The sequence below is a fragment of the Homalodisca vitripennis genome, chromosome 2, assembly GCF_021130785.1.
Source record: "Homalodisca vitripennis isolate AUS2020 chromosome 2, UT_GWSS_2.1, whole genome shotgun sequence".
NCBI lineage: Eukaryota > Metazoa > Arthropoda > Insecta > Hemiptera > Cicadellidae > Homalodisca > Homalodisca vitripennis.
Genome location: NC_060208.1, coordinates 122,992,681 through 123,004,952, shown reverse-complemented (window position 1 = coordinate 123,004,952; position 12,272 = coordinate 122,992,681). Strand labels below are relative to the sequence as shown.

Here is a 12,272-nt window from a genome sequence, read left to right as displayed (position 1 = left end):
GTGTGTGTGTGTGTGTGTGTGTGTGTGTGTGTGTGTGTGTGTGTGTGTGTGTGTGTGTGTGTGTGTGTGTGTGTGTGTGTGTGTGTGGTGTGTGTGTGTGTGTGTGTGTGTGTGTGTGTGTGTGTGTTGTGTGTGTGTGTGTGTGTGTGTGTGTGTGTGTGTGTGGTGTGTGTGTGTGGTGTGTGTGTGTGTGTGTGTGTGTGTGTGTGTGTGTGTGTGTGTGTGTGTGTGTGTGTGTGTGTAATTACACGTCTTAATTGATTAAATAAGGAAATAATTATTTATTCCCAAGTGGAAGTGAAATTGACAAGAAATGAATTTATTAGAACAAACAGTTAATTATTTTCAAAATAAGTTAATGAAATGAGACATTCCACAATCCAACACAATTTCTTATCAACAACACTTAACTAGTATTAATATTGTTCATCTCCTAATATCTCTTCGTCCATAACCGCTTGATGAGGTCCGATCCTTTCTCAGCGATGGCGATCACAGGAGCGTTAGTGTTGCCACTGGTGATGGTAGGCATTATGGAAGCATCGACCACTCTCAATCCTTTGATGCCATGGACCCGTAGGTGAGGATCGACCACAGCGTCTCTGTTACGTTCTGGACCCATCTGGCAAGAGCCGACGTAATGGTAGGATGGGGTTGACATGTGTCCAATAATACATCTCCAGTACAGTTCGGTCTGGAAGGGGAACTTGTTACAACTGGAAATGTTAATTCTCTCCAGTTTGGCGCCTAACCGTTTCATCGGCTCAGTCTGAATGAACAGGTTGGCAAATTGTATGGCTTCTAGAACATCCCGAACGTCTTCCTCTCTTGAGAAATACCCAGGAAATATTAGAGGTTTATCTTCCGGATTTGTACTTTTCAGTAAAATTCTCCCTCTACTCTCTGGTCGGATTAATGTCGGCACTATGAAGAGAATGAATTTATTGTAATTCAAACGTAATATTGAACGTTGGATTTCGTCTATGTATCCTACTTGAGAAAGCACTGTTTTTAAGTTATCAGTCGAGTTAGCACGAAAGGTAAAGAAATAAAGTTGGATATTTGGATACGACGCGTGAGTAGTCTTGATAAATCCATCACCACTCACCGTACCAAATCCAGTGAGTTCTCCTCTCGAGTTAATTAAAAATTGAAAGATATCATCTACTGGGTCGTCGAGAGGACCAGCCAAATCGAGGCTAACAACGAACCCTCTCATGAGTACTTGATCTTGTAGATTGAACCCAACCTTGGAATCTTTTACGACGTGGATTCCTAAATACTCAAGATGTTTCTTGGGTCCAATACCGGACAACATCAACAGCTGGGGTGATTTCACTGTTCCCGCAGAAACAATTACTTCTTTCTTAGCTTTAACTGTAAAGGAGTTCATCCCTTTCGTCAACTCTACTCCATAAGCGACGTTTTCGTCATTAATCATCACTTTTCGAACGAAAGAATGATGTGACAGTTTCAAATTAGCTCTGCTCTGGAATTTATTCAGGAAGGCTGTAGCAACACTGCACCTTCTTCCGTTTACCAAAGTTCCCTGAACCGTGTAAAACCCCTCACCCTGGTATTCAGCGTTTATATCCACGTATGAAGGAATTTTCAATTCTCGAAAACAATCAGAAAATGTATTTGTGAAGAACCTGGTGTCATCCTTGAATGAATCTATTTTTAAGTAACCTCCTATTCCATGAAATTTGTAAAAGTTTGGACTGTACGATATTGATTTTGACCGAAAGTCTTCTGATTTCTTGAAGTACGGCAGTAAGAGTTCATATCTCCATCCTTGGTTTCCCATAATTTCCCAGCCATCAAAATCCCTTGGATTTCCCCTAACGTATAGCATACCATGTATAGAGCTAGATCCTCCAACCAATTTTCCAGCAGCCCAACTACAACTCCTATTCACCATCCCTAGACAATTAGTTGGCTGAGACTCAGTTTTAAACTGCCAATCTAATTCAGTATTGATGGCTGATCCATAGAGGCCAGGGATCTCAGTAGAGATGTCGGGGTTGCCACCAGCCTCCAACAACAAGACTCTCCATTCGGGGTTCTCCGAGAGTCTGTTGGCCACAACACAACCGGCGGACCCTGCCCCTATCACGATAAAGTCAAACTCTTCTCCGTCTGTGATGTCATAGTCAGTATAAGTGATGTCATCTACCAGTTGACAAACAGCAGCGTCGATGGCTTCCTGCAGACGTTTGATATAAACAGCCCCTGTATCGTTCTGATTCGTTATGCAGTCATTTGTTTCCCCTTGGCTGGAAAATAGATGAGTCTTGTTATTCTATAGAAAAATACCAATCTTGTTGATGTAGGATTTTCTGAATGGTTGTGACTGATGTCCAGTGTCATGAGTGTTTTAAATTTCAGTTATATTTACACTGATAATCTTAGTCTGACTTACTATTGTACTGTATACAGAGAAATTTAAACGCTGTATTAATTATTGGAGTTAAATAGCGATTGGTTTCTAGACGGATTTAATAGAAAGCCATACAACGTTTAGGGAATTATACACAATTGCAGAAATAATTGTGAACACAACAACTTCTCATTTCTTGCCGATTCAAATAAAATTTGGTACTAAAACAGTACTTATAAATTACTTGAATACGTTCGTTAGCTATTTTGAAACATTAATAGGTTTGAAGATGACGGGATTCGCATTTGTACAGAATCTTTTATCTCAAACATTTTACTATATAAATCAAAATTGACACATTTCATGCAATTTCAAGCAACATTTATTTTACTTATTTCTCACTTACTCTTAAGGTTTCTACAAGATGGTTGGCGTTAAAATGTTTTGGACGTGTACAATCACATCGTTATAAGAAATTTGTACATAAACAATTTCGGTTTGTGTAGCATGTTTAATTTTCACGTTATTATTTTTTCATGAAATATCTATCATATTACCACGTATTCTAAGTAAATAGAAGAATTACTTTCCCTACTTCACCTGTAGTTCTTTTCTTCTTCTCCCCCTCACTCCTCTTATTTCTAACTTCCTCTCTTACCGCTACTTCTCCTCCAATCGATACTTCTGTGGACACGACTTACCTGTACCTTCCCCTCAAACCCCTACTCTTCTTTTTATCCCTACTTTCTTTTTCTTTTCCTCACTATTTCACCCCTACGGCATTCAATTCTAAGCAGGAGCCAAGAGTGAGTGATTGTTCTTGTATTGAGACATGTATTTTATTGGTGTTCCCTGGAATTTTCTCATTTATTTTTTTATATTTTCTATTTCTTGAACATTTTCAGAAGTGTACTGAAACTACACAAGTTGCTTACTTAAAGTTTGTAAAGTCTACTTAAAACAAACTTTTTCGAATCCTTTTTTTGTACTTTACTTAAATTAAAAACATGTCTGTGACTTTAAACCAAGCCTGCCTTATCAATTTACCTTCTCTTCACGTTGCCGAATTAACTACCATAATTAAATCTAGCTCCCTAAGATTAACTCGCAGCTTTGTCATTTTAAACAGGTCACAACCGGCGTTGGGTTCTCCTTTGAAGGTTGGCCTTCCAACCTGTGCAATTTAAAATTATTGACATGTGTTATAAATAATTTCTACTTAGAATGTTTACCTCAAATTCTTATACCAGTTGTGAGTTTTGAAATTGGTGTGTTGGAATAATTTTCTAATTATTATAATAAATCTGTATCGTTACTCATCTCACTCCGTCATAAATGGATCATTTAGTTTAGCCACACATACCATTTTTATTTCATTTGTTTTCCACCACTTGAATAAAAACAATTGCTTACATTAAAATTCAAGAAGCAAGAGACATATAGCCCTTTATCTTTTATTACCTTATTCTATTCTAACATATCCAGCGTATTATTTAAATTTTATGTTGGCGGCTAGATGCAACTAGGCCTACGCACAGGCAGATTGCCCATGAAGGTTTTCCAGTATTGTTATATTTATTATTCTATTCGTTATACTTATCTTACATTTCTTCTATATATAAGCTGCTGTATATACGAGTATATAAAATAATAGCTATTTCATCTAAGAAAGATTGTATATATGAATATTTAAACTGCTGGAATAAACGTTATTCATTCATTCGTTTACTGCTCATCCCTCTTACAGAGGCCTAAATTAAAGAATCCTATCTGATTTACCTATGATTTCTGTTCATTAAATCTTACATAAACATATAAACTTGTAAACTAACTAAATAGTACTGTCTTGTTTCTAATACTAACTTATAGCACAGCTCTCTTTTGTACTGGTTCACCCATACACATACTAAAATAGCATAATTTTCTTGTATCATACTCCGCCTACCAACATACTAAATTAGCATAGTTTTCTTGTATGGTATGTTTTGCCCCCTTACATACTAAATTATCATAGTTTTCTTGTATGGTAATTGCCCACTTACATACTACATCATAGTTTTCTTTAATGGTAATTCGCCACTTACATACTAAATTAGCATAGTTTTCTTGTATGGTAGATCGCCCACCTTACATACTAAATTATCATAGTTTTCCTTGTAATGGTAGATTCGCCCACCTTACATACTAAATTATCATAGTTTTCTTGTAATGGTAATTCGCCCACTTACATACTAAATTATCATAGTTTTCTTGTATGGTAGATTCGCCCACCTTACATACTAAATTGGCATAGTTTTCTTTAATGGTAGATTCGCCCACTTACATACTAAATTAGCATAGTTTTCTTGTATGGTACATTGCCCCCTTACATACTAAATTAGGCATAGTTTTCTTGTAATGGTAATTCGCCCACTTACATACTAAATTAGCATAGTTTTCTTTAATGGTAGATTCGCCCCCTTACATACTAAATTATCATAGTTTTCTTTAATGGTAATTCGCCCACTTACATACTAAATTAGCATAGTTTTCTTGTATGGTAGATCGCCCACTTACATACTAAAATTGGCATAGTTTTCTTGTATGGTAGATCGCCCACTTACATACTAAAATTGGCATAGTTTTTCTTGTATGGTAGATCTCCCACTTACATACTAAATTAGCATAGTTTTCTTGTATGGTAGATCGCCCACCTACATACTAAATTGGCCCAGTTTTCTCTTGTATAGTAGTTCGCCCACCTACATACTAAATTGGCATAGTTTTTTTGTATGGTAGATCTCCCACTTACATACTAAATCAGCATAGTTTTCTTGTATGGTAGTTCTCCCACCTACATACTAAATTAGCATAGTTCTTTTGTATGGTGGTTCGCCCATCACTTTTGAGTATTCTTACTAATTACTAATTACAAAGCCGGTGCTATTTTGTCCAGGAAAACTGTCTTTCTATATTAAGTTCATATTGTTTCGAAGTTAAACCTTTTGCTAACGAAACAAATATGGCTAAGACGATTTTGATCATCGGCGTGAAGAGCCTTGTCTTTACAAGATGCCGTGTCTAAGTCATCGTTTCCAAACTATACCTTATGCTATAAATAATAACTATAAAATAAACGTAAACTTATTTCGTGAGTTATTTTAAAAAGCGAACCGAACCCAGGACCGTCCCAGATATACAGATATTAAGGTGACTACTTTTGACGTATTACAGGGATGATTTGGTTTTGATACTCTAGACGAGACGTCGCAGTTAATAATGAATTCAAGTCCACGTATTTTCAACCAAAGTTTATGCTTATAAAGATTGTTTACAGTGATATGAGTGTTGAGCTTTCGGATATACTACAAAGAGTACAAAAATATTGCATCAGATTTATTTTTTAATTTAAGACGTGGAGATCATGCAACTCCTTTTTTAACAACTATCGAAAATGAAATTGAAAGAACTCCGTAACTATCATATTATTTTTCTTCTGTATTATATATGCACTGGTGAATTACTTACTTATCTGTCCGAAAAGTTTCATTTCATTTTCATCATCAGTGAACGATATACTCGTGGAGGAGTATCTCTTTTATCCATTCCTATCCATCGTTCCAATTTTTTAAAATAAATTGTTCAAAGCTACTGCCTTCCCACTATAGAATGCTTTAATTTATTACTATGCTTTGTTTTCGCTACTTTACATAGAGACCTTACTTCAATAGTACTATTATTTTAAGTTTTGTTGTTAATAAGCTATTTATATTAAATTTATGGTATTTTGTTAAGTTATCATGTTATTCTCATTTAATTTATATATGTTATTTAATACGATGAATTGTACTAAAGTTAAGTTAAGTGGAAGAAAGGACTTTATAGTCCTAACTACGCCTCTAATAAAGCCAAGTTTCATTTCATTCGTAACGTTATAAGGTTACTTTGTAAGGTTTCAAGGAGAGTTTCTAACTATTTGAGAGTTACAAGTACATTGACACGCCAACCTTGATAGCTATCAGCGATCAGTGTTGTGCAAATTAAACGTATCAACTAATAGTAACGTCTTCAATTTTATTATGTGTAATAGTGACTTTTAAAGACGACAGCCACTTGTTAAATCTACCTTTCTTCTGACTTAAGCCAAAGAAAGGTGTATATTACCTCAAAATCTTAATATTTTCCGCTTTCAAAACATTTAGGAATGAATATATTGTGGCTTTTACCTGGTAAAATAATTTGCTTGTTTAGAATTTTTACTGTTCACCATCAATAAATTAACGCGGGTCCTGACTTAGGCGTGCCACAACGCTTTGGTATGATTTGTTTATTTTAACCTAGTTTGTAATTATGTATTAGGTTAGTTATTACCTGAAGAAGAGATCAGATCGCAGATCTCGAAACGTAGTGTAACTGATTTATTGTTCCACTGAACGATGGCAAATGTCTGGAAAATCCTGTTTCCTTCACGAAAAATATTAATTTGTCAAATCAACTGTCTTTAGTTGAAACAATATTTTATCATTTGAAGACGGCTGTTGAAAATCTGGTAACAACTGGTTTTGTTTATACAAAATACAAACCTCTCAAATTCTGTTAGAACTGTTTTATCTTACCTACACTTGAACAAGCCAAAATTAGCAGTAAAACAATGTAATAATTTAAACTTAAATTGGTTAGCCGACAGGACAAATTTAGTCTAGTGCTATCAAGTGTTAATAGAAACATTCAGTTATGTTAGAGGAGCAGCTGTGTAAAACCTTAACTAAGGAGGAAGATTAGAAGCCATGCTAGCAAATGTTCAGAACAAACCACCCCTAGTGAATATCTAACTAAATCAAATCAAATCTCTTTACTTTCATTAGTTAGTTTCATTAAATAGTGCAGATAAATAACATGAAGGCAATTCCTATAAAGTATAACAGGGTTGATATTTGCTAAAATTGCAGAAAAGGAGCTTAATTAATTTGTATTAATGATTCTAAAAATTCTGCAATTTAAAAAGAATTATTTATAGGCTAAGCCTGTACTGCTTAAATTATAGGTTCTGAAATGAAGTGGTTAATTTATTAAAGAATTGAACACAATTTAGTGTTTTGATTTTAGAGGATTTTGCTTTGACACTCCATTGATTTATCATTCAGAAGTTTGTAAAATAAATAACTGTAAATGTACAAGAAAAAGTAAATTCATTTAAGTATCTGGGGATTATTTTAGATGAGAAAGTTACATGGGAAAAACATATATTTGAACTTCACAACAAGATTAAATTCTCGATTAGAAAGTTTTTTTTATCTAAGAAATTTTTGTGATCCATCCTTATTGAGAAATTTATACTTTGCGTTAGCACATTCCCGTTTACAATACGGTATAAGTTGTTGGGGTGGAACTTTTAAAGTGCATATAGATAAACTAAGAATATCACAAAATAAACTTATACGCGTCATAGCAAGTAAAAACTTCAGAGAGAGAACTTTTCCTCTTCATTCGCAACTAATTTTGCCAATACAACATCTTTATGTTTTTTAAAGTTTTGAGGGAGTTTTACTTGAGAAGTGGTAATAGGGGTAGGCCTAACAATTTAATTTATTCTACCAGAAGTATAAATCTTAAACTCTTTAGGTTACCAAAAGTCAATAAATCACAATTCAGACAATCTTTTTCCTACGCTGGTCCAAAAAAATTTAATCAGTTGCCTTTGCACATTAAGCAGATGGAAAGACTTTAAGGCATTCTGTGCACAAGTAAAAAAGTGGCTTTTTAGAAAACCAGAATTAAGTTGTTTATTTAGAATACTATCATAACTATATCAGTAAATTTTTGACATGTTGATAACTGTATAATTTAATAAATTTTAATAAGAAAATAAGTAAAATTAGTGTAAATAATTAACTATTGGTATAATTTAATAATTTATTTAGGTTCGCAGAATGATTGTGGACGCTGCAGAAGCTCATATTTTTAGATATGTTTTAAGAAGCTAGACATAGAAATTTATTTTGTTTTAAACCTGTAAATACGATATTTATTGTTGTATGTATTTTAGATTTTTTTTCTCTCGCTGACCTCACTACTTGTAAAAGAGGTCAGTGTATTTTTGCTATCATTGTTAGGTTAATTCAATTTTGTAAGTTTATACGAAATAAATCATTTATTCAACATTTCACCGATGTAGATTATTTAGACAATAATTATATTTAGAGACGTTTAAATCGGCATTCATATCAATTTTTTGATTGTGTGTGTGGATTTTATTTATCCAATTTATTTATAGTGTTTACTTATCTATAAGTCAATGTCTTTAGAATTGTTTTCTTTTCTTCCATATTATCTCGAGATTGAGTGGAAGAGAGGGCTAAACAACCCTAACTCCGTCTCAAAATTAAATATATTTTTATCTCAGTTGTATTAATTTTTAATATATCCTTTTCAAACAATCATTAAAAACGAAGAAAAATTGTAAACAATGGCGATTAGAACACATTAGCTTGGTCCTCATTAGATTGACTTTGAAGTAAAAATATTGACTATACGCGTTAATACAACGTATATGAATTTGTCAAATGTTTTATATTACATTGCTTTCACATGCGCAAATTTATCTATATAATTTATAACATCACTTTGAAAATTTTTGTAAGGTTTGTTATTAAATTCTTTTTAACTTTATCTTTAAATGTACAAGTTTCCCTATTGTTTTCCTTGGAAAGGATCTTCAAATTATGTTTTTGTTTACATGAGTTAAATATCAATATACTTTGATTTATATCACCTCGTTTTTTATAACCAATTGTAAAACAAATGTTGCTCTTTTTATTACAAAAGATTGCATTTTGTTCAATTAATTTTACCATTATACTTTTTTCTAACCATTAGTTATATTATAATACTTTAGTTATAAATATTAACTATTACTGATTACAAAGTTATAAAACAACCTTTGTTTCACAAAATGTTAACTTGCCATATTATTGAAAATACTTCAGCATTTCACACCATCGAAAAATCTGAAAAGATTGCATTTTGTTCAATTAATTTTTCTATTATACTTTTTTATAACCATTAGTTATATTGTAATACTTTAGTTATAAATATTAACTATTACAACTATAAAGTTATAAAACAACCTTTGTTTTACAAATGTTATCTTGCCATATTATTGAAAATACTTCAGCATTTTACACCATCGAAAAATCTGTTCATAAAGTAAACAGGATGTTCTAGAGGTGTTTTAACATAAATATTATAAGATCTGTTTGAAACTCTTAAATTGATTTTGAATATTTAAATGCCTTTTAATCATCATTACTATGGGCCTTTTTATCCTCATATTAAAAATACGTCTTAAAATATCAAAAATAAACTATGAAAAATATAAGTAACAAAATGTATTTTAATTATTTATTGCTTAAAAATGAAGACTAATATAAGATTAGTTAAAAATAATTTGTAATTTATTTGGGCTAATTAGCAACTCGGCCTTTTTAATGTTAAAAAGCCATTTAGTACATTTCTTTATTTTCTGTCAAAGGTCTTCTGTGGCGTACACAGGAATCTTGTCAGGGGGCTGACCAGAACATCGGGGAATTGGGGGTATGGAAACCCCACCAGATCAGCTGGAGCCCACCTCAGTGGAATTTTGGAAATATTAGACCCTAAAATCGTTATTATATTGTACTTAGCCTATAAGCTATTGGAGGCAGGTCCCGTTCGTCCCCCCCCCCCCCGTACGTGTACCCCTGGAGGTCTGCGAGCGTCCATTTCCGTTATAATAAAGGGTCAAAGCAAGTAAATTTTACGTGATTTAGTAGAACTTATCGTGAGTCAAACAACGCACAAATTACCAATACTATTGCGAGACGGTGCATAGCGTGTGACAAAGTGCTCTGATAACGGCGCAGACGCCAATACATCAGTTTACATAACAATACACCTTTAATAAACTAAGACATAATGTGGAAACGTTATTAAGTCCAAGCTGAAGAATGCGTAGGCTTTTTAAGTTTTTGTTATTTGGATATATTTAATATTAAATGTCTTAATACAGCAGGTTCTTACATCCAACACTCATGGTGATCTATAAGGCCATTCATGCTCAAGAAGGAATTATGTGGATTTGATATCTAAAATCTTAAATTCGATTATGGGGAAGGGTAGAACCTGCATATGGAAGATGTTCGGTATCTAAATCAGCTCTTAGATAGTATTACATTTAAATGTCAATGTCTTTCTTAAAGACACTTCTCGATGCGATAAGGTCGAGAAGCGATATGCGATACTTCCGACTAAGAAGAATTACTATTTTCTGAGCATAGGAGTATCCAGGGGAGGTTTTTGGGGATTGTAAAATTATCAGTTTTATTTTTTCAGGTTCGAGGTATTCGTTTAACCTTCAACAATTTGTTATGTGACAGATTAACAAAAATATTGTCCATACCGTGCGTCCCCTGTCAGATCTCAGGTTGATCCCTGTAATAGTTTATTTAAAACTGTAACCTAAAAGAATGTCTAATATGGCAATAGAGCCCTTGTTATCACTAGTATTTTGATATTAAAATCACCAAAAAACAAAATAGATTTATTTTTCGTTAATTTATATTCGTGTATAAATTCATTAATTATTACGATAGTTACCAACCGATCGCCATAACGCGTTGCTGTCACACTTTACGCCAAAATTACACAACAAAAGTAACGAAATATTGTGCTTTGTAACTTATATTTAACTTAAAGTTCATATTTTGTATGTCTATATATTTGTTCATCGCCGAACATTTGCTGCGTCCATGCGCAATGCACGTAGTGGACGTCAACCCCTCAGGCGCGGTAAAAAACACAGAATTAATAATTTCATGTCTCGAAATTTGTGTTGTTGTATACACAGTAAATATGTCATCTATAAAAATACATGTCAATTTATTTTAGATCCCAATATTTCTTATTAGAGATGACATGGTTTGAAATTTAAAAACACATTTAAATGTCAAATACATAATATTTAAGTAATACCAGTACAATACACTCCCATATTTTCAAGTAAAATATATGTAATATATATGTAAAAGATGTGTATCTTGAAAGCCCATATTAAAACGTATAAATTTTAGGTAAAAGGAGGAGGATGTGTCCTTTAGTTCTTAATATATAGCCATTTCCCGGGCCATTTGTAATTCTCATTGATACAGCGTAATTTTCTTGAAATTTTTTTGTTATCGGGCAGTCTGCAAAAGGGTACATTTTCGCTTATGTTAAAGCCGTTTTGTAGAGCATAAAATAATAATAATGCCCTGAGACTGCTGTTAAACTTTAATTTTAATATTATTAGTATTTAACATATTCCGGGTGGGGGGCTACTATACCCCAGCTTGCCTGGGAGGTACGGAAAATTTCTAGTGGTAACCCCCCTTTTTGGTCATTCTAGATACGCCTATGTTGCTGAGTACCTATATGAGAATTGATAGCTATATATTTCGTAATATAAGCAGCTAGTACGCGAAGTCCTCGGGCAATGGTTCAATTTCTTGGGTAGTCTGTATTTTCCTCGTAATTTCAAGTAAGGATCGTGTCCAATTTGTACACATTCGAATCTATTTCCCTCTATGAAAAATATGTACAAGATGAAGATAGTGCGGCGTTCTTATGTCTCTAGAGGTTTCGTCTATAAAGAACGAAATACTTGTCTATTTCAATCAAGAAACTGTTATGACGACGGGAATAAAGGGATGAGCAAAGATTGTCAAGTTGGAGTTTCAAAGAAGTTTATAAATATCTCTCCATACATTTTCTTCGGTCCTGATTTGACCTTGAAGTCTATGCAGTGGTGGAACTAAAACTAGCTTGGTCTACTTAACCAGTGGTTGGCTGGGAAATGACAACAAGACTTATTTACGCTTGAGTTGTAAGCTATAGTCCA

General features: G+C 33.3%; 1 protein-coding gene across 1 annotated transcript; it reads right to left on the bottom strand.

Moving 5' to 3' along the window:
• Positions 1–348: 348 nt before the first annotated feature.
• Positions 349–10,120, bottom strand: LOC124355791 (glucose dehydrogenase [FAD, quinone]-like). The gene is made up of 2 exons (XM_046806945.1): positions 10,097–10,120; positions 349–2,302 (listed from the first exon to the last, which is right to left on the bottom strand). The coding sequence occupies exons 1-2, from the start codon at positions 10,118–10,120 to the stop codon at positions 434–436; spliced, it is 1,893 nt and encodes a 630-aa protein (XP_046662901.1). The 3' UTR covers positions 349–433.
• Positions 10,121–12,272: the final 2,152 nt, after the last annotated feature.